The sequence below is a fragment of the Dreissena polymorpha genome, chromosome 4 (genome assembly GCF_020536995.1).
Source record: "Dreissena polymorpha isolate Duluth1 chromosome 4, UMN_Dpol_1.0, whole genome shotgun sequence".
Lineage (NCBI taxonomy): Eukaryota > Metazoa > Mollusca > Bivalvia > Myida > Dreissenidae > Dreissena > Dreissena polymorpha.
The window spans coordinates 118,087,819-118,111,842 of record NC_068358.1 but is presented as its reverse complement, the minus strand read 5'-3'; the positions used below and the strand labels follow the sequence as shown (position 1 = coordinate 118,111,842).

Here is a 24,024-nt window from a genome sequence, read left to right as displayed (position 1 = left end):
TTATTTCAATGAAACCTCCGATATATGAATAGTCAACAGGAGACAGACTAGGCGTTCCATAGAAATTGCATTGGGTCTGTTATTATTACACTTTAATATCATTTAACACATTTTAGGTTATAGGATTAACTTTCCAGAAAATATATTTAACAATGTGTATTAAGGGTATCACGTTTACATAATTTCCTAAACGTTTAAACGAAATTAAATAAACGAAACGTTACTGTTTTTACTCGATATCCCTATGTCCGTTTTAAATGCATCAGTACCATCGCATCTCCAAACTGAAAGTAGCAATTATTTCCGGAAGTTATATTTAGTGCATATCTCATTCGCGCAATGACGTCATATTAAAACCAACTGTTCTCGTCGTTGTCGAACCACTGGATTACACTTTGTCTACTTACATGCCGTAATATTTTGTAACAAAGACGAATTAATATCGAACCAACATACCTTAAATAAGAGTAAACCGGTTTTAAAATTGTAAATGTTTTACTTAACACGATGTACATCAAAAGATGCATAATTCAATTTATGTAAAAATATTCCTATACGGAGATTGTTCGCCATATCTCTTGAAATGAATGCCGATGAAGAAACGTCGGAAAAATTTCCTCGTGCACTTCGTGCCGACGCGCGTCGAATGGTCAAGACGATTCGGGTCATGCTCATGCAACAAAAGGCGGGAATTTCGTGATGACGCGCGTTAAATATTCAAGACGTCTAGTCCGTACATGGTGTATTGTTTTATTTACGGTATTGTGAATAAGGGGCATGTGGTGCACGTGATACAAATAGTTTTTAATACGAGTCTCTTTCAGCAGCTGTTAACAAGCTTTGCAACGTCGTAACGTAATGAACTAAACTGATTTATATTGATATTGACTGTCGTTTAAACGTTTACAGTTTTTGTAAACGTTTTTGACCAAAACACGAAACGCGACCGTTTAAACGTTTAAACGTGATACCCTTAATGTGTATAGGACTTTACAGAAACAAAAGCATCGATATTACTAACACATTTTTGAAAAACTCTCCCTTTTGGTAGAAGCTTGTAATCAGTTTATGATAGTGACCTGCAAATATGTTTATAATTTGATTTAACAAGAGTAACTTCTAAATAAGTTTTCCAATTCTGGTACTGATGGACCACTGAATACATGACTCAAAACTCTAATAAACCACCACATGCAAGATGTTCTAGACATGGAGGAGGAGTCAACATCTGTCCATGTCGACCCAGGAGTACCTGAGGGAGCCTTTATCGGTCAACTGTTGTTTTGTGATAGAAACGGTATCCATTACATACTCAAGGAACATGTAAGCATATTCACCAACATTTGCCTCTCGTACAGGCCAATACGATCTTAAAATACAAAATCACATACCGGGTAATCCTTCTAGACGATCTGAAGGCACAAGAAATATTGCATCCTCGTGCGGATTACGATTCAACGATAAGAAATGTAATCATTCTGAGAGTCAACAATCGCTTATCATTCTTTCATCCAATATGATGAAGAAAATATCTACTTAGGCGTAACCATCTTCTTATACCTAAAGTGGGACACCCACATCACCAAACTACTGAAGACGGCTTATTGTAGACTTAAATCTGTAAGAAGAAACATTTAACACTGCCTATTCGCTTGCAGGGAAATAACGAACCTAGCTCTAGTTAGATCCACGGTTGAGTAAACCTGTGTATTTTGGAACCCACATCTGACCAAGGATGTTGACAGAATCGAGAGGATCCAGAGAAAAGCAGCCAGATTTATCGCAGGGGATAAAATCTCTAAATGAAAGCTTGATCACGTCCATGCTAATAAAATGGAACTCTTAAGCCTACATGATAGACGAAAAAAGAAACGACTTACTATCTTCCTCAAATAAGTCGCATGGAAGTTTTAAGCCTTCATACGTAGAACTGGTCTATGTAAAAACTCATTCTTATTTTATTTGGACTAAACTTAGTCATATTGTTGTTGGCCCAGCCAGCATAAACGGATTCAGGACTTCACCGTAAAAAACTCTCCCGTTGTGCATATGCCATATAACTAAAGCCTGGGAGGGGAGGGTTACATCCAAAATTTTAAGATAGGGGTGTCCCACTGGGACTTCCGAGATGCGACCCATTTTTATACTGGAACTCTGATAAAGTAGGCCCATTTTGATACAAATTTTTTGAAAAAGCAGACCCATTTGTTATATACGATACCATTGAGAAAGTGGACCCATGGACCTGAATCAGCGATAGCGACCAGGACTTCGAGGGAATGATCTTAGTAAGATTGCATGACGGAGGTTCGAGTTCGACGGCTGGTGACGTATAGTATAAAGGCGGCGCTGTGCGTTAGGAGCGGGAAGAAGTTACCAATGTGTATATTGTCAGCCCTAACTATGAGGAGCAGCCTCGTCCTCTCGATGGGTAGGGCAACCATACACGTATTGTCTTGAAAGATTCCACCAGGTCTAATTGGTCACCTGAAAGGTCACCTGGGCGGGTACTAATATAAATGCACTGATGGACCTGTAAATGAACTTCGAAATGCGCAATCATCGATTCTCGTATGGCGTTTTGAACCCGTTTTTTTAAGGTTTTTACTGAAATGCATTCAATTTTGGATCGGTTGTGTTCGGGAGGGGGGGGGGGGGGGGGGGGCAGTATACGGAGAAAATCCTTGACATACAGGATGGTGACCACCAATTAAACTGCGGACGGATGGTGATCTGTACTATGCCTGTGCGCAATCTTTTAATAGCAGCAGTTTGTTGATATCAGCTTATAAAGGTCGCCATACTTAGTCTCCAACAGGGTGTAAATACACAGTGACAGTACCACAGAATGCGTATTTTTGACGATCTTTGGCATTCGAATGACTATTTGTAGTAGCACGTGAACATATCGCATGTAAATGCAAATGAAAATTGGCTGCAGCGGCGGTACTCGCTCAATTGGTTTACAGTGTAAACAAACACATTGAAATATGGTTACTTTAATTGAAAAATTCCTCGTAAAATGAATAACAAATTATTATTAGTATTATTATTATTATTATTATTATGTTCAAACAACATTTAATTATATATTAAACATATCTAATAAAATATGCAAGAATAACAATCTCTTAATTTTGAAATTGATCATTTTGGAAAAAAAGAGGAGATACACATCTTCTTTGCAAATTGTTTAACGATATCTAAGTCTATTTATTTGTAGCTAGATTATTCTAAAAACTGAATGTTACATTAAATATTTGTAGCAACATACATACACAACTTGTTATTTTTCCGAATCAAACGTATTCCCTGGGGTGTTTTCACAAAGCCGTATGCTCCGGGATATTTTCAATATATTAAAATGTTAACTTATGAAACGTTTCCTCGTTTGTCAGACCCTTATATAAATGGCCATCTTATCCCTCACATTTGTACAGTTGGACTTAACCATGGCTTGCTTGCGGACCTTCGTTTCAACTTTGCTCTTCATCGGCCTTCTTTCTGCGCTAGTGACAAAGGTTCGAGCAGGTGGTCCCGGTATGTATTTATTTATTTATTTATTTGTTTATTTATTTATTTATTTATTTATTTATTTATTTATTTATTTATTTATTTATTTATTTATTTATTTATTTATTTATTTATGTATTTATTTATTTATTATTTTGTGTGCACGTGTGCATTTACATTATCGCATTCGCATTTGTGTCCGCATCAAAACATATGCTCGAAATTTCTTCCAAGTATACGCATACATTATTGACTGAGGTATTTTTATATAAAAAAAACGCAACAAAATGTTTTAACGATAAATCTTGTTGCAGCATTTAAAAAAGTAATTGGTTATTTATATGAGTGTTTATAAAATAAATATTAAACAAACAAAAAATTGTTTATTCAGACTTTCATACCATCAAATTAAATGCAACTGTCGATTTTGAATGTCGGTCATGATTCACTGGCCAAATCAAACCGATTTGAAAGATAGCAGATATTGGACATCGCCGTTTCATGATGCAATAACCGGTGAAGTGAATTTGCAAAAAAAAAACAGTCAATATCATTAAAGGTGTGTGGAGTTGGCTGAACAGGGTTCAGTTGGTTCAGATGATTGTCGGAATTTGATGTATTACGATTTTACAGCTATATGACATAAGTTGGTCAGGAGTTCAAAGCAATCTATAATTATTGGGAAAAAAATATAGTGATCGCACAGCTGTTTCTTAGCTGTTTCGAAGATGATCTTCAAATATATATGTGTCTTGTTCTGTGAAAACTGGGCAAAATGCATGTGCGTAAAGTGTCGTCCAAGATTAGCCTGTGCAGTCCACACAGGCTAATCAGGGACGACACTTAATGCATTATACCCCCAATACACCGACTCCGTTCGAGGTACGTTCTGAAAAATGTGACTAATCGTGGTCGAACTGTGTGAGAACGGAGTGATCGTAGTAGCAACGTGTTACGAACTGTCTTCGAAGTTTGTGGAAGCCCTGGAACGGGGTTGAACGGGAGAGGTGTTTCAGAACTTTGAGCCTACTCAATCATCCCGTTCTACAATTATACGTAGTTACAACGTACTGAAAACAGAATGGGCGTACTAAGAACGGATAGGTCGTATTAAGGTCGAGTTAGGAACGTTCCAGAACGTAGTGCGATCGGACCGAAATTACCTGTACGATGCCACACAGATCGAGTCCGTTTCTGGTCCGTCCAATCCGTTCTCAGTCAGACAGACCGACCCCGTTTGCACTACGTCTCAAGTACTATCTTGTTTCGTGAAAATATATAACAACTTAAAGATAAGTTCTTACAACGTTTGCAACACGTTCTACGAGTTCTCAGTACGTTTTTAGTACGTTGTACTCGTTTTAAGGAGTTCACAGTAGGTTCCAAGTTGTACTCGTTAAATGCAGTTGTTACAACGTTCAAACCGTAAATACAATACGTTCAGACAGTGTGCATATAAATAGAATTCGTTGTCTCAAAATTCATCATTTGTGATATTAAGTTGAAACATGAACAATCTTGGAGCTCTTAATTTTGTAAATGTTGGCTTCGTGCAATTTATGCTAGAAGCAGAGCAGCAATATACTGTGTTGATGGGCCGAGTAAGAAGGCGGAGACGACACAGACCTTGTTGGGTGAGAAATTTGGTGGAATTATTTCTTGGAGGCATTACAAATGTACGTCTGGTCGGCTCAAAGCGTGAAACATAAATGAGGACTGGCAGGAACGTAGTCGGTTTATAATCGCCGTGCAGAAAATAACTGCAACTACGTCCTAAACGTATTAAGAACGTAGTAGGACGGATTGAGAACTGCCTTTGAACGAGTTACCACTGCAAAACGAATAAAGAAGAACTGCGTATGAACGTAATCGAACTGGTTGAGGACGGGCTCGGTCTGACTGGAAACGGTATACAAACGGGGACAATGGGGATATTGACCTTTGACCCGATTTGAACTGGATAAAGACGGACTGGCATCGGGATAGGACGGGATAGGAACGAGCTGCACGTAGCGCGAACTGTGTATGAACGTCATTTAGTCATATTGCAGATTTTTTTCTGACCAAAACTACACGTTCAAGCAAGTTCACATCCCGTTCTGCATTTTCTTCAAAACGTGGTCGAACTGTCTAAGAACGTGCTTGGTGTATGGGGCCCTTTAATGGTATTTTTCGTTTAAAAGAAGTCCCTTTTTACCGGAAATCTAGTTTAAGCGGAAAATGTCGTCCCTTATTAGCCTGTGCGGACTGCACAGGCTAATCTGGGATGACACTTGACGCATAAGCATTTAGCCCAGTTTTCTCAGAACGCGTCTCATATTGTCAATCGAATTCACTCGTCATAATGGCTTTTGTTACTCGTTTTGCGGCCTGTACAATGAAGTTGTAAGGGGACGTATGCTTGCATAAGGTAGTTATCGGTAGATAGATCTCAATGACAGAAAATTCAAAGCACGAGAGCCATAACTATTGCTTAAATATATTGTCTTTGTATTTAAACCGAACTAGCCTTGGCCTCTGAAATAGCGGCCTGCTGAGGGTATTTTAGGCTCGAAAGTACTTAGTACTTTTTGCTTTGAATAATTCTTAATTAGGGTAATTATATATACAAGCAACTTTTCTCGGTTGTCACTTCACGTTTATTGCCTATACGTTAGTACTGTCGTTCAGCATGCCTGATAACTAATAGCTGTATACAATTACTGCATAACATCTCTCGGGAAACAATCTCATGTGGACAGAGCTTTCGCACGCTCTTTCCGGATACTGGTCGTAGCGTATATCCTGTTGCATGATATAGCATGATCTTACTATCGTTGTAAAATATTGATAATGCATATGCTTTATTTTAATCCAATGGTTATCAAACAAGTAAAGATTACATTTGAGCCGCGGCCTGCAAAAAACGGGCTTAATGCATTTTCGTAAAATATTTTTCTAGGATGACGCTATGAGTTTTTAACTTTTAATGGATTTTTTTTAGCAAAGCAAGTCTTTTGTAAACGAAAATCCAATCTAGGTGAAAGCGTCGTCCCTGATAAGCCACATGCATTAAGCCCGGATTTCCCGGAACTGGTCTCATATCCATTTGAAATAATATTTTGTCATCCAGGTTTTTAAAATCCAAATATTCGTTTTATTCATATATATATATATATATATATATATATATATATATATATATATATATATATATATATATATATATATATATATATATATATATTTATTTATTTATTTATTTATATATATATAAATATATATATTTATATTTTTTTAATATTTTAATGCTGAATTAGGATTTTATAATAAGATGTTTGTTAATTTCTTTATTCAAGACATAGCTACAGGAGATGATTGTATTCCTGGAGCTAACACGTGTACGAATCGCAACTTCGGCGTAGCGTGCGTGCCGGGTGGTATTTCGACGGAATGTAGATGTCCTGGTACGTACTTTGTTTATGTTATAATAGTGGCGATTTGCTTGACACTGACGAACGATATGTATGGCAAGTTAACATAGAGCTGTCTCTGGGAACCCTAGGCTTAAAGGGGTATTTTCACGTTTTGGTACATTGGCAAAATCAAAAAAATGTTTCAGATTCGCAAATTTTCGTTGTAGTTATGATATTTGTGAGGAAATAGTAATACTGAACATTTTCCATGCTCTTAAAAATGCACTATATGCATCGTTTGAAGATTTAAAAACCTGAAAATTATAAACCGTTGCAACGCGAAACGATTTGATAATTTGAAGAGTTCTGTTGTTGTCCTTATATTTTAGGTACTACGAGGAATGCTTATATAAAGTATGAAAATACATCACTCATTGTATGAGCACGGATGGCCGAGTGGTCTATGCGATAGACTTTTACTCCAGGGCCCAGTAATTCGAGCCCCGTTGAGGGTTACTTTTTGTTGTTTTCTTTAATTTTATTCTTGTTTTTTACTGGAGCATTTTAGATCCAATGTTTACATTTATCAATATAAAGCATTTAATGACAAATTTCAATATATGCCATAATCTGTGTAAAGGCCCCTTTATGGCTATGTGTGTTTTTCGGTCTTTATGGGTCATTCCGTGCCGCACAATCCGCATAGGCAAATCAAATTAAACGAAATTGTTTGTTTAAAGGAAGTATTTTTTACATGAAAATCCGGTTTAGGTCGAACGATTCATAACTGATTATCCATGGCTATTCAAACATTAAAACATGCTTTATAAAGCTGTGTTGTTTTGTTTGAAACAAGAGGCTGGTTTTTTAAAATCTTTTTACCACGAATGTTTTTTGGGTTGAATATCTTCCAAATGTATTCGCATTGTTGTGATTCGTTTGGACAATGTAGTGAGAAGTAATGCAGTTTCTCTTTAAATTAAAATCGTCTTGCCTGAATGCAATGGCTGAATTTAAAATAATTTCACATCTTCTTTAAGTGACATTGTACAAAATTTAATTGTGTCGTTAAATATATGGTCACATGTTGTTTTTTTATTAACCCATTTATGCCTAGCGTCGAGAAAAAAGGGCATTGGCAAACAGCGTAGACCCAGATAAGACGCGCATGATGCGGCGTATCATCAGGGTCTGCGCTGTTTGATGAAAGGAATTTCTGTAAGAAATATTAATAATATTAATAATATTATAAATATACTAGACATTCCTAACTTTGGAAATAAATTGATCCAATTTAGAAGGATTGGAGAGTCCACAAGGCATAAATAAGTTAAAGGCTATTAAGATGAATTAAAAAATACATAACGGATGGACTTAAAAGTAATTACCAATAAAAGATCATTGAGCGACGAAATGCCTCATGCCAATTGTATTGATATGTTAATCGACATAATTCAGAGATAATGACAGTTTTCCTCAGAAGACTTGTAATTACATATTGTTCGAAATCAGTCTGTAAATTAATGATTAAACGAAAATTCTTGACATTATTTTGAAAGAAAACATATCAGAATCAATGTAGGTGGGGACATTTTTCTTGTATTGCTATTTTAACAATTGTCTAAAAGTCTGATTAATTTTTAAGTGTTAAAAACGTTGCTTGAGTTACCCTCTACCAAATGTGTTCACACTGTTGCAATCGTTAAACATTGGCGGTCATCGAAGTGCTTTTTCCTTATTAGATTATATTGCTGCATTTAAACTATACAAATCATTTTTGACGAAAAAACAGGCTGAATAAAAAAAAACTCTCTAAGATTTTCCTTAGGTTGGCTCCACCATTTAAATAAAAAAACAACAACAGAACATAACAGACAGTTTATCAAGACGAGTACATCTGTACATCGTCTAAATGCACAAAATACAATACAAAATAGTATCAGGTGTCTATATATAACATATAATGGGTTATACTAGGATGTTATCTTACCATTTGAGACAAATGAGTAGGATTTTATCTTACCGTATATCAATTCACTGGCAGTAAGGAACTACTTAAGTATTCGTTGACACTTTTTGTGATAGACTATCTTGAGTCTGGAGCTTCCTTCATATATTGACACACATTTCTAATAAACAAGTTGAGTTCAATAAATCATGGAACTTATTAACTGACAGATTCACTTAGTAAACAGTTTATATACATATTTATGTATTCCTTATTTGACGGAAACATGGACATTTATATATGACGTGGAATTCAATGTCCCTTTGATATCAACATTGTCAATATCATCCATTACGATGCATATGATAACGTGTGTATCTTCCAATTTGAATTCTCAAAGGGTGGGAATACTCATATAAATTGAACATGAGTTCATAACGTCCACTTGATATTTGATCAAATATGCAAAACGCATATATTCCAAAGATTTTAATTGAATTCAAAATAATGTCCTTAACACAATTTTGCATTTAATTGTAAATATTTCATAATAATTAACTCAACCAATTCAGTCAATTGTGGCCACTAATGTCATAGTGATCGACTTTAAATTGAGCATCGCAGAATGAATTAACAAAGTGATGAGCTGCTTTTCGACCATCGCTCGCAGCAGCCAGAACCACATATTTGCAAATAACTGATACGTGTATGTTAAGGTAATATCGATGAATATGTATCGACATCCTATACTCATAATTTGTAACGTTAGCAGTATAAGTTGTCAGACTCTCACGTTAGGCTGTCAAATGTCATGTTAACACTTTCAGCATGCATTTTACATTAAAATTTGATGTATTTTGATTGAATGCAAATTTCAATGTAAACCTGAGTATTTTAATAGCGCTGTTGGCTATAGCTTTTTACTGGAAATGCCAGCATCAATTAAACCTTCTGACAGCTTGACCTTCGTTATACTTTCTTTTTTTTGCAGGAGTCGTGGGTGTGTTTTGCACTTCAGACCAAAGCTGCACGAACATAGATGCTAACTCACAATGCAATGACGCTGACCTCTGTGAATGTTCTGTTACATCGGCATTGATTCCAAAATGCCAACCAAGTAAGTTCAAACATTTATTAGATGTTGGAGTTGATAGTTAGCACGCAGGTCATACGGATACTTTGATAACGGAACAGAGAACATCATAAGCCACACCTGAGAGGTGAGTTCCTCAGGGTTGTTTTGCATTAACCCATTTATGCCTAGTGGACTCTCCCATCCTTCTAAATTGGATCAATTTATTTCAAAATTAGGGATGTCTGGCATCATGCGGCGTCTCATCTGAGTCTACGCTGTTTACCAAGACCTTTTTTCCTAGATGCTAGGCATAAATGGGTTAATGTTAATTAATAGGTTTTCATACATGGAGCATAGCATGGCCAATAGATGAAATCGAACTTCATATTGTAAAGAAAGAAATTCGCGAAAGAAAATTGGATTATATGGAAAAAAACGATTACATTGCATTGAAAATCAGCATGAACTGGGTGTTCAGAATATATTTCAACAAAATAAAAAACTACTTAGAAAGAACATGCGAACTATTTGCATTAAATGATCAATATGTCTTTTCATATTACAATGTGATAAGTTTGTAGTTAATTGACGTATTTGAGGAAATTCAAATAGGTCGGATTGAACATTTTCATTGAATTTTCTTACGCCGATCATCTCGATTACAATGGCACTACTGTTCTGGATTACCCGACACTTTTTAACGTATATAACACACTATTTTAGTGAACCAGAAATGTAAATTCGTTGTTAAATGCTTTGATAGAAAGAATGTAGTAATAAACAATTTCTATACTGACGTAAATAAAAAACGAATCACCGAAAATTTTGTTTTTTCTTAGCATATTCAATTAAGACACGGAATCTTTGGGATTACCATTTTACCATTTGAGCGTTTGAATTTATTCTTTCTATATTGATTGTAACGTTGAAGCTTGTATGCATTACTCTTAATGCCTGCTTCCTTGGTTTTACACTGTTAGTCTCGCCGGTCTACAACACATCAGTCTCCGTTATCCGATGTGTTCGTTATCGGGAATCAAAGTGTCTACAACATCATACATACAACCTATTTAAACATGCTCTATCGTCGTTCATATTCCATTGAATATTATCAAAATTGCAAAATTGCAGTAATGTATCACTTCATCATTAAGGTTACGACTGTGCATGCTATGATATAAACAAATTGATAAGAATAGTAAGAATATAAATAAACGTATTTCAAGTAGATGCTAGAACTCGGATATCAGAGTGCCTAATTTATTGAGTTGTTGAGAGTCTCCGTTATCCGACCGGACGTGCCCTTTATCAAAATGTCTTCAACATCATGTATAGCACCTATAAATAGCAAAGAATGGAATAGCAAAGGCTTTATTGCAATATTTCTCATTACTGTTATTTTGTTGAAATGTGTAAAGATCAGTCAGTTGATGCTGTTTTCCTATGGAATTTTCTCTTTTTGTGTCAAATCTCTACCATTATCCCTTCTTCTTTTAAATTCTTTTTTTTTACAATACAAAAGGATATACCATTTATCAACTTCACGATGTACCGTGTTTAAAAAAGTAATATTAAGGATATAAATAAAAAAAGTACGGATCTTACCTTTCGTGCTTTTGTTTATATATTACTGTTCCAGACTCCAGAGTATCTCTTTATATAGAAATAAATTGAACGCCTTTCTGATATTCGTGTATACTATAATAATGTAAAACATGGAGCACATCCAATGCAGTTCTGAGGAATATGTTATATGTACAATACACATCATCAACACCATATATGCGTTCTGGTGAAACGTTGACTTTATAATAAATCTGTGTTCTCTGTTCATTAAAGTTGGTACCGTCGGTGGTCCCTGTCAGAGTGGCAACTGCGTGAGCAAGAATTCGGAATGTAGTGGCAGTGGCTCCACGGCCATCTGTGTTTGCAAAGCAGGCTTTACTCTAATAGATGGTTCATGCGTTGCAAGTAAGTACACACACAACTGTTGTTACAGAGTGGGGAGCACAAAGACAAAATATACTGTGCTTTATTAACGTGAATGGAACTCAACATGTCCTTTGCCTTTGGTACAATGTTTACTGTTTTGATGCAATTCTGTCAAATGCATATTAACATATTGACACAAGATTTGAGTTCAGTTTTATTTGAATGCCACTGCATTACCAAATGTTCGTTCATTTGTACTTTATTGTAGTAAGTGGAAGGAAGATCCAGTTTTTACCGAGTTCCGTTTAAATATTATTAAACCATAAACTTTCCCTTCAACCCAGCATACTACATTGGCCATGTTTATCTTTTACATATTGTTTGTGTAATTGTATCCTTAAAACTGTGATTTAACAATACAGATAAATATACAGCTGTAATACATACTTACTTGTACATCAAAACACATCTACTACAGCACAAACAATAACAACATCAAATACTACTACTACTCTTACTATAAATACAACAGCAACTACCACTACTACCACTACTCCTACTACTACAACAGCAACTACTACTACTATTGCTACTACTACTACTACTACCACTACTAATACTACTACTACTACTACTACTACTACTACTACTACTACTACTATTACTACTACTACTACTACTACTACTACTACTACTACTACTACTACTACTACTACTACTACTACTACTGCTTCTGCTACTACTGCTTCTACTACTACTTCTACTTCTACTACTACTACTGCTACTGCTGCTGCTGCTGCAGCTAAACCTTCAATCAATATCACTTCTTCTTCTCTACAGAAGGCTCATTTGGGGGATTGTGCAATGGCAACGCGTGTCCTCTGGACAAAAACGCCGAATGCGTTGGTGGAAGATGTGTGTGCAACATGTTTTCATCGCCATTCAACGGGATGTGCATAACTAGTAAGTGACATACTTGTTTATGTTAGAGTTTATGTAGAAACGTTTTAAATACATCTCTTTTTTTCCAGCCCGCTGGGGGTTATCCTTACTTATTAGCCTAATAGGCGGATACTGCCCCCCCCCAGTGACACAAAATCACACAAAAATTGAATATCTTCCAGTAAAATCCTAAGTAGCTGGAATTAGCAGCTATACTTCAAAATGTACCCCAATTTTCATGCGTGCAGTTTGCGAATATGAAGGAATGGTAAGGCACTCGCCGGGTCCGCACACAATGCAGACACTGGCTTTGAGGGACCTCATAAACGTCAAAATACACACCCACCCTTATCTGTGGTAATCGATAAACAGTTGCAGAGGAAAGGTGTGTGTATAACGAAGTTTATGAGGTCCTTCCAACCTGAGGCTAAACTTTGTATGAACCAGGAACGTGTCACTGAACTCCTGCTTAATTAAAGTACTAGACGCACGAAAGTCCGGACCAGTTTTGAATTATAACTGCAAATCGAAGCTACTTATAGTTTTAAAATATATCCAACTTTGGTTTGGTGTTGTGTTTGGCAGCAGGAGTACCTGGGGAAGTCCAACATGTCCGGTATAATGACCACTAACTAAACCCACATGCTTCCGGGTATGGGGATTGAATCCGGGTTACCATGGTGAGAAGCATGCGAACCAAGCAAGAGCTAACCGGTCAGCCTTTTCGGATGAAACATTGCAGTCAATAATTTAAAAAAAATCAGCCGAGACAAAGTCTTAAAGATTACACATGTGTTATGTAGGACCAAAACATTTAGCGGAGGACGCTATTAAGTCCGGCCAAATATTACTAAAACCAGCCTTTTATAGCATCAAATATAAAACAATTCATGGATCTTGCGTTCTTCAGAAAAGCCAAATCTTAAGGAATTCTGTTAATAATAACTATATAAAAATAACGTGACTGCATGACTGTGTTGCAGTTCAGGCAAATTTCGGTACTTGTAACACGACGTGTAATGACAAAAACGCCGCTTGCATGAGTGGCATGTGCATGTGCAACACGACGGCCAACATTGGAGGATCTTGCATAGCAAGTAAGTAACTTATTTATAGGATTTGTGTATTGACTAATATTTACTTGTATTATATGTATTTTCAATAGTAAGAATTATGGTGTTTTTCAAACATTCAATGGTATTTTCTTTCATTCAACCAACTGAAGGGGCAATTTAATTACTTGGTAGAATTGTAGACTCTCAAGTATACGAAGCTTCCAGGAATATGGGGATTGATCTCCAGATCTGCAGAGTCTTCTAAAATACTCATAGTTTATAGCGTGTTTATATTGTTTATAAATAACTCCGATATGAACTTTCAAAACATTCGTTTTGTTTCGAAGTTTTTCAGAATGGTACATTTTAAAACACACTCGGATACTTTGAGATTTGTATACGGTCAAAGTTTGATTAGAAACCAATATATAAAACCTGAGTAATTGAATATTTAACTGTTTTTTTTTCGACCGCCAGCCGGTGCCGTGTTTGGGCCATGTGCCACACCCAGCCAATGTCAACTCAATGATCCGAACGCGATATGCATGAATGGGATGTGCATGTGTCAGAGTGGATTCACAAAAGTAGGCTCACGCTGTGTTCGAGGTAATTAAGCATTTCAAAGTTTTGTGTTTTCGTCTTCGTTAGACGTTTTTATCAATGTAAAAGATAAACGATTGTCTTATCAGTTCTTTGTTTTCGTTGCCAATTTATAGGATTACCTTAAAACAAATGTTTGTCTCTAAAGAAGTGAAGCTATGCCTAATTTTCTTAAATCAACGACATTCGGTGTGATAGTTTAATAAATAACTTTTATCTCAAGGATCCGATATGTTGTCAAAAATGTGTGTTTGGTGCCGTTGTAAAGTGCTTTGCTGGATGACAACTGACCATTAATAACGTTTTGTTGTCAAACAAGGGTTTTCTCAGGCAGATACCATTGCAATTTTACGATATTAATATCCAACATTTTAGAACATACTTCTTAACTGAACGTGACATTTCTTAAATATAGAACCTACGGAAGAAAAGCCATACACATTATCAGCAGAAAACTAAATGTTCCATCCATTCGGCACTTACTTTAGAAGTGGCCATTTTCTTAAAAAATAATTGAAACTCACAACGACACTTTTAACCCCATAAAGATGTTCACGACATTGATGCTGCCTGTAGAAAAATATCATTATGTGTGTAGTATAATTACGAAGATAATGTATATAACTGCTTATAATTTTATTTATAAGCCTACAATGGAGTCCAACTAAGTCAGTGTAGGACTAAGGTTTTACGCATGTTAAAACTTGCTTAATGTACAGTTGAAATTGCTATTCTTTCCGTTTTAACCCTTTGCATGCTGGGAAATTTGTAGTCTGCTAAAATGTTGTCTGCTGAATTTCTAAGATTAGCATTTTCGTTGATTTTTTTTTTCAAAGAATACTATCAGAATAGCAGACAGTTTGGATCCTGTTTGCAAAGGTCTTCAAAATTCGGTTCCAGCACTGAAAGAGTTAACTAAATATAATTGTATGAAAACATTTAATTTTGTTTCAACTAATACGATTCTTATTCGGCGATTTCAGAGGTATTGTGCAGAACTTAAATTCAGGTTTTAAAGGAATACAAACGATTTAAATTAAAAAGTGTGACGCTGAATACGATAGTTTGTGCAGCTGCCGAGTTTGATGCACATGCCTTTACTAGACTTATGGCCAAATAACTTTTTCAAAACCAACATTATGTTATTACTTATTATGATATAGGGTGTAGAATTTGATGCGCGGATCTTGTCAGCAATTGTGTGATCAAAGCCAACAATATGTTTGTAATTATGATTTATTTGATTTATTAGTAACAATACTTTAAACTTAATTTTTCTAGGACTTACGATTAAATATATATTTTTTGAATGTCTAGTTGGAAAGTCGTAATAAAACATGTGTTAACTTTTCAGACGGTGCGGACGGTGGAGTTTGTTTGAACAACGCCTGCCCAAATGACATCAACACTCAATGCGTTGGGATGATGTGCATGTGTAAACCTGGCCTCAACAGAGTCAATGGGATTTGCGGCGCAGCACGTAATGCACTATTACTTTGTCTTGTGTTCGTCACTTAGAAGTATTTTGTTGAATACCACATGAGTTAGGGCCTGTTAGTTTTATCGAGATGTTTAGATAAAAAATCTTGCACGAGAATGAAATTTCGATACAATGAAGCAATATTTTAAGATGACATGAGCCGTTTCTGATAAAACTGGGCATAATGCATGTGCGTAAAGTGTCGTCCCAGATAAGCCTGTGCAGTTCGCACAGGCTAATCAGGAACGACACTTTCCGCCTAAATTGGATTTTTGTTAAGAAGAGACTTCATTTAAACGAAAAATGTCATAAAAGCGGAAAGTGTCGCCCCTAATTAATTAGCCTGTGCGGACTGCACAGGCTGATTTGGGACTACACTCTTGTATATATAGTGTAAATAGGGAATTCCGTGTAACCAAATTTATATTGCAATCTTATATTGTCATCTTGCGATACGTCAATATGTTAGACTTTCGCATCGTAATGTCACACCTTTGAGATTTCGCATACTTGCCGTTCAGATTTTGAATGAGCATGAGCATGCACAAAATCGTTTTTTTTTGGGGGGGGGGGGGGGGGGAGAAATCATTAATATTCATGTTAGACTGATTTTAAACTTCGCAAAGCTAAAAAGCTCAAATAAGAGTTAGTGTGTGAGACAATAATAAACATTAAAATATTGTTTGGTATACAAAAGAAAAGCTATAAACATCTTTTCGATGTTGTTTCATAACGCAATTGTTAGCAATTTCTCATAAAAAGAAAGACAACTGTATTTGACGATAAAAAATGCTTTGCTAATATAATACGAATGGTTTATCAAATGTTGAAAAGAAGGCGACGTATTTAAAGCTGTTTATACGTGTTGGTATGTTTTCCTCTTATGCATTGTTTAATCCATTTATGCCTAGCGTCTAGAAAAAAGGCCTTGGCAATCAGCGTAGACCCAGATGAGACGCCGCATGATGCGGCGTCTCACCAGGGTCTGCGCTGTTTGCTTAAATTAATTTCTGTAAGAAATATTCTAAATATAGAAATAAATATACTAGACATCCCTAATTTTGGAAATAAATTGATCCAATTTAGAAGGATGGGAGTGTCCACTAGGCATAAATGGGTTAATTGTTGTAGCTGGCTCGTCTGGGACCGCATGTGCAAGCGGGGTATGCTTGGACATCAATGCAAACTGCCTTAGCTCACAATGCACATGTCGAGCAGGATTCTCAAGAGTCGCGGGAACGTGCGTACGAGGTAGGTTTTCATAGAAAATATACTTAAATATAATTTGTCCAGACGAATATTGATGTTAAGTATTTAAGAGGATGCTAAACCTACACCATCATCATATAATTTTAATCCTCGATCTGCAATTTGGGCATTTCATTTCATTAGTGTTGATATAACTGTTTATGCATGATGTTTTACTTTATTTTTACAAAACGAAACATAAATTTCATTTTGCTAGGGTATGCGAGACAAATAATACCTTTTTAAATGTCTACGTTGGGAAGTCATTCACAAAATAATGTGTTAACGTTTCAGACGGTAAGGTCGGTGGAAAGTGTGTGAGTACCGCCTGCCCCAACGATGTCAACGCCCACTGCTCGAACGGGGTGTGCCTGTGCAAAGCTGGCTTCAGCAGAATCGGGGGATCGTGCAGAGCAGGTACTGTTATATAATTGTATCTTTTGTTTTTAACATAGAATATTTCGTTGAATATTTCGTTGACTACTTCTCATTTTACCAAAGTGAAGACTTTCAGTTTGATGTAACATCAACAGCTCCAAATAGTGTGACCAACGAACTTTTCTTTAAACAGTCGGTCAGCTACATGGTATGTGTTCTGGTGCTTTGATGAATCTCTGCCCTGGGGACAGCAATGCCGTGTGCGAGAACATGGTCTGTGTGTGCAAGCCAGGAACCACTGCCATCGACGGTTCATGCGTACAAGGTGAGGGACGACGTTGTTGTATTGCTATTGCACGGGATTTGTATCCACGCATACTGCGAAGCTCACCAACACGTACTGTTGGCGGTTAATTAGCATACAATTGTAATATTCAAAATGAATCGCTTACGAAATTTGCTTAACCCCAACCTTCGTAGCAAACTGTTTTTGTTGTAAATGCGTCTAGTATTATTTAAGATTGAAATGACAACGTCCGCGCTGTGATTTGACTGGAACCAGTATAGCTGGGTTAAATCCCTGCTTTCATAACCAACCACGTGATGATAGCTTAACCACGCGGTACAATAATGTTACTGTTGTAATTTTTACTTTTTTGAATTAAGGTTATTTATTTTTTATTATGAACCTAATTATACACTATTTTCAAAATATAAAAGAAAAATGATACTCTTTTTCATAATGTTGTACTTAAACTAACAAATAAAATTCTTCCAAATCTGGAAAGATTTTCTTGTTATGCATGTTGTATTGAACGACCATTTATTTCGTAATTTGTTTTTACGTAGATGGACGCTTGGGAGGGATCTGCGCCACGTCATGTCTTAACGAGAGCAACACTGTCTGCACGAACGGAACTTGCGTCTGTGCGTCGGGATATACTGAACACAACGGCATGTGCACCAGAAGTAATAATGCGTTATATATTGAATATTCCAGTTCTATTTTTGTCAAATGCACATTTAAAGCCTATGTTATCAATATGTTCTCTTTAGACATTAATTCCAGTTCTATTTTTGTCAAATGCACATTTAAATCCTATGTTATCAATATGTTCTCTTTAGACATTATTTTTAATTTCGCTTTTTCGTTAAGAACTTTTTTATTTTATTTAAAAATTAAAGTGCTTTATTGTGGAAATACCCAAGGATAAAGAATACGTTTTAAATGTCATTTCAGGCCTGCAAATAATAGTTTGGGGCTATAACATATAAAACACTTATTTTGTATGTTCTTAAATACATACTGTTTATGTGTAGCGATGTGCAAAACGGCGCTTGTGACACACATTTTACAGCATAAATATTTTTCCGAAGTTCAAACTGTGATGTGGTGTTAAACTATTAGTCCGTACTTTTTATGTAAATGCACTAACATTTAACTGACGCGATGAACCTAGAACCTACAGTCTTACATTTTTTTTTTTTAGACGGTGCTTATGGTGGCATCTGCGTCAGTGGCAGGTGTCCAGACACCAGAGGCGCCTCGTGCGTGAACGGCTGGTGCGTTTGCAGCTCGAGTCAGGTCCCGTACAGAGGCGCATGTCCTCGGATCCGAGTCCCTAACCGTCACCATCACCATAAATGAAAGCGTTTGCAAACAGTGTGCGACAGAGTTGAAGAATTCAAATAAGCAAACCTTCAACAAAAACTCTAAAATGATTCAAGTTCTAAGTTGGGTGTTTTCGTTTCAATATAAATGTTTTCTTGACGAAAGTGAGTGAAAACTGTTTTAAATTCAAAAGTTTATATTTTTATTTTTAAGAATCGTGTTTGTCATACCCATCTGAAGCATTCCAAGTGTCACTTATCGACAATGGCACATCCAAAATTTGGGAACAAAAATTATTATTAAGCACGAACATTATATGAAACATCTGAGTTATTTTGAATTCTTACTTGACTGTTTCACACTGCGCCAACCTGTGTAAATAACGGAAAATAAAAACTATTATCGGCATGACATTGACATTGTTTGTCATTTTAGATCATGGCAAAATTATGAAGGCGAAAGACTGAAAGTGTATACTTATTGACGTTTTTTGCTGGATTGTGAATGGTTGTAAATAAAACGATTGCGAATTGTGCTTTGTTGGTTTTATCCTATTTGAACTATTATTCAAATATTATCTTGAACTTATTCCGGTTGAAAGTCCTAGTAGTATTTTTTAACATACGACCCATTGTCAAATAATTCTTCTCATTTCGTTCTGATAAAATCATTCTATATATGATCGAACATTTAAAAAATAAGTTTGATAAGAAAAAGTGACTATGGATATGTCTAATCTGATAAGTTCGAACCACATTATTTTTAATGGTACCTGATACACGCTGGGTATGCGGATACTTTGATAACAGATGGCACTTCGATACCAGATAACAACAAAAGACACGCGAGAGAAGTTCATCAGGTATTTTAAGTTATATCATAAAGATTAGTTTTTTTAGAAGAGGTGCATGGTCGAGTTTATAAATGGTGTATCCTTTTCTATTGCAAAGAAAAACAGCAATGAAGAATGGTAGATTTTTCCCCCAAAAATAGAAAATTCGGCCGGAAAACAGCATAAACTGGATGAACAGTAAACATTTTAACAAAATAAAACTACTTAGAAATATTGCAATAACTTTTTTGATATTTCAGCATGTAGAGTAATTACTGTGCTTCAAATACTGAAAGTTTGAGAGTATTCAATGAAATTTAAACGAAGATAGAGCATGTTTTAATAGGTGGTATTCATGAAGTTGCGGATACTTTGATTCTCTATATAGGGCAGTTCGGATAACAACGACTTTCAACAAATTTGGCACTCTGATAACCGAGTTTTATCTTCTACCTAAAATGCATTTATGTATATTATGGCTATTCTTACCAAACATTTTGAAGTACGAATACATTTGCATTGTCAAGCCCGACACATTGGGAATCTATGCATAACGTAATTACATACACATGTAAAATATAACCAATGGTGTTGTTCGTTTTCAAAAATCTTTAATTTACATAATTAATATTATAAGTGCAAATTTTAAATAAGAATCAAATGCTTATTTCTGAAGTAATATAGTTCAAGTGACGACCGAAAATAATTGTTATAAAATTTATGAACTTGTTTTTAAGTGGTAAATTAAGATTAAGAGAATTGAAAATACAACGGATCATGTGGATCAACACGACTTTGTTCAATTGAACTTATAGCAGGACTCTAGATAAGGGGAGCAAGGGGTCTTTAAGCGGCCAATACACCTCATAATCCTTTGTCATTGGCATAGGCGCTCGATGTCAATGACAATGTTTTTTTATTTTTTTATTTATTTGTTTTTTAGTTACTCGTTGTTTATTATGATGCATACACATACTAAATTAATAAAATTCGTCCGACAAAATGTCTTCTTAAAAAAAAGACTATGTACATGATATTGACAAGGTAAATCACTCGCCATTTTCTAAAGCAACGGAAGTGCGTCATTATGCGTAATTAAAGCGCTGTGTCCCCGCTCGCTTATTGAAATGCGCGCGCAGGCCGGGAACCTCGCTCTTTCTCTATCTACTTTCAGTTTCAACAGAAACATCCACAGACAATGTGATAAATCCTTGTAACTATTGTTTCACTCAATTAATGGGGCAATCAACAAAATATATTGTAAATTGCATACACATGAATCATTCTTCACCAATTGTGTAACTTGATTTCGTCTGCCATGGTGATTTCCAGATAAAAAAATCAGCACGTCAAAAATCAAATCTGGGGCTTAGTGGCTGTAATTTGTATAATGATCGAGGTTCCCGGCCTGCGCGCGCTTTTCAATAAGCGAGCGGGGTGACAGCGATTTAATTATGCATAATGACGCACATTCGTTGCTTTAGAAAATGGCGAGTGATTTACCTTGTCAATATCTATACATACATAGTCGAACTATCTTTTTTTAAGAAGACGTTTTTATTAATTTAGTATGTGTATGCATTATAATTAACAACGGGTAACTAATAAATAAATAAATAAATAAATAATAAACATTGGCATTGATATCGAGCGCCTATGGTCATCGGTGATCATTAGAATCGAATCATGTAAACGATACTAATGCGTAGCCACAAACTTTAAAAGAGATTGGAAAACTCCCTTTACTTATAGGAGGCACTTCCGTTTAACACTTCCCTTTCCATTTTAGTATCATATTTCAAAGGGATAAGAACATATTTCGGTAATTCGTTTTAAGCATAGTTGCGGTTACGCAACTATGCTTATGGTCATGTAACCCCAAACCGGAACTCCTGTTTTCAGGGTTACATGCAGTCAATTTGATACTAAGCACACATTGTTCAGTGCATGCTGCCTAGGATTTGTCAAATACATTGCAAATGGTTGATGTTGGTATCAACTTGAAGGTATATTTTTAAGCAATAAGAAAAAAGCCCTTTTTGTGCTCTACTTTTTGTGTTGATGGTTCCCGGCTTTCAAAGTAGGTCATACTATTTGAGCCCAAAATGGTTGTCTGAACAGCTTTCAAAATCGGTGTGCCTATTCTAAGGTAAATATTTTGAGTTAGCGCGTATAGAATTTAATGACATGCATTTTTTAAAAAAGATTATGCATTTATCTTTCCAATGATGTATGATGATATAGTGGGTATGCGCTTGATCATGGTAAAAAATGATATCGAACATTAACTATTTTATATGTAATATAGAAGGAAAATAATTGCGCATGCGTAACCTTTATATGCTTATGTTAGAGCTACATTTCGAAAACCGACATGGAACGGTTGACCATTATGAAGCCTTACCTGATCAAAGATCAGACGAAATATCTATTTAATATAGTATATGGTAATTCTAACATTTTTTGTTTTTAGAAACGTTATTCTAACGTTTTATTCCAAGAATATTGCTGTCACCGTTTTTAGTAATTTTTCTAAGACCGTTTTACGTGAAAAACCCTTCTAAGAAACTAAAACAAATTTCGTTCGTAAAACAATTCTGTTCTGGTTGATAGTGCGCTCACACCTGCTTTCTATTTCCTCTGTTTACTGTTCTGGGAGAGGTAAAATTCATTTGGCTCTGGTTTAAGGATATGAAGAATTTCATTGGTTAATTATAAATAGAAATTAACATATTCTCAACAGGAAGTGGGACAAAAAGCACTTTCATTCTTTGTTAATGTGTAAAAAAAATAGCGGAGTACGATGAATGTTTTCTGATTTATGACATGGTTTCTGACCTGCCTTTCTATGGATTTAATGAAGTAGAGTTTGAAAGTAATAGAGATGTGTTAATTGAAATTAAAATGGTTTACAGACATTTACGTTGAGCCCAAGACCTATAGATAACAGGCACTCTCTTTAGGTCATAATACACTAAATATTTTTCCTATATAACTCAATGTAAAAGCGACAACTTTGAGCGAAAATAAATGCAACATTTTGCACATAGAGACCCCCATAACCATACCTTTTCTTAAAGACCATTCTAAGCGGAATCGATTTATGAAATAAAAAAGCTATGTCATGTACAATGCAAGAAAGAACTTGACACAAATCAAAATCGACTGTTTTTGCACCTTCTTTTTTCGACCGTTTTCTAGTGGATTGTAACTTTTTGCGGTACCATTTTTTACTTTAATCTCTTACTTTATCCTATTTCAGGTATTTCATAGTGAACACCTATGCTTACCCTATCAATATCTCAAAACGATAAAACCAGAACAACAGTCTAAAGTGTAAAACATGCCTTTAAGGAAAATATGATGATTTGTTTAGACAGGGACCTATACAGTATAGGTCCCTGGTTTAGGTTACAATACACTAAATGATCGCTTCATGTAGGGCTGTACTCTCTTCCTCAAATACGTTATTCAACTAAAATATAACATGTTGTAACATTAATGGACATATTGATCTTTTATTTCGAGTAGTTGGCACGCACGTTCTTGATTTATTTCCAGGTATTTTTATTTAGTTGAAATACGCACTGATCATCGAATATAAATTATCGATTAAATTTTATCTCTTTTTTTATAATCCACTGTTTTTTCACGACTTTCTTGCTCCGCAATACGAAGTACTATACCATTTATCGACCAAACAATGTTACGTGTCTGAAAATAAAATGAAAAGAACATAAATGCAAAAAAGTTGAAGAACTAAACTCTCGCGCGTGGCTTTTGTTGTTATCTGGTATCGAAATGACATCTGTTATCAAAGCATCCGCCCACCCGGCGTGTGCTAGTTCTTGCATACATTAGTTTAAATCGCATTAAACTGCGTCCTATCATAAATTCAATAATAAATAAGATTGCAATAAAAGCAAATTATTTCAAACGGAAATGATAAGGTACACATATACATTTTTACTTGCGTCATTTCTATCTATCAATCAATATTGACACTTCCTTTTA

At 35.5% G+C, this 24,024-nt stretch overlaps 1 protein-coding gene across 2 annotated transcripts in view; it reads left to right on the top strand.

Moving 5' to 3' along the window:
• Nucleotides 1-19,416, top strand: part of LOC127879635 (tenascin-like) — a 29,005-nt gene extending 9,589 nt beyond the window's left edge. The window contains exons 1-7 of one of the 2 annotated variants that reach the window (XM_052426609.1): nt 14,346-14,466; nt 15,815-15,940; nt 17,072-17,191; nt 17,483-17,605; nt 17,760-17,891; nt 18,416-18,535; nt 19,057-19,416. In XM_052426609.1, coding sequence (XP_052282569.1) covers nt 14,406-14,466; nt 15,815-15,940; nt 17,072-17,191; nt 17,483-17,605; nt 17,760-17,891; nt 18,416-18,535; nt 19,057-19,214 — 840 coding nt within the window. In that variant the 5' untranslated portion in view covers nt 14,346-14,405 and the 3' untranslated portion in view covers nt 19,215-19,416. Of the gene's footprint in view, nt 1-14,345; nt 14,467-15,814; nt 15,941-17,071; nt 17,192-17,482; nt 17,606-17,759; nt 17,892-18,415; nt 18,536-19,056 lie in introns of those variants that run through there. The other variant, XM_052426608.1, reaches the window with a different exon arrangement.
• Nucleotides 19,417-24,024: the final 4,608 nt, after the last annotated feature.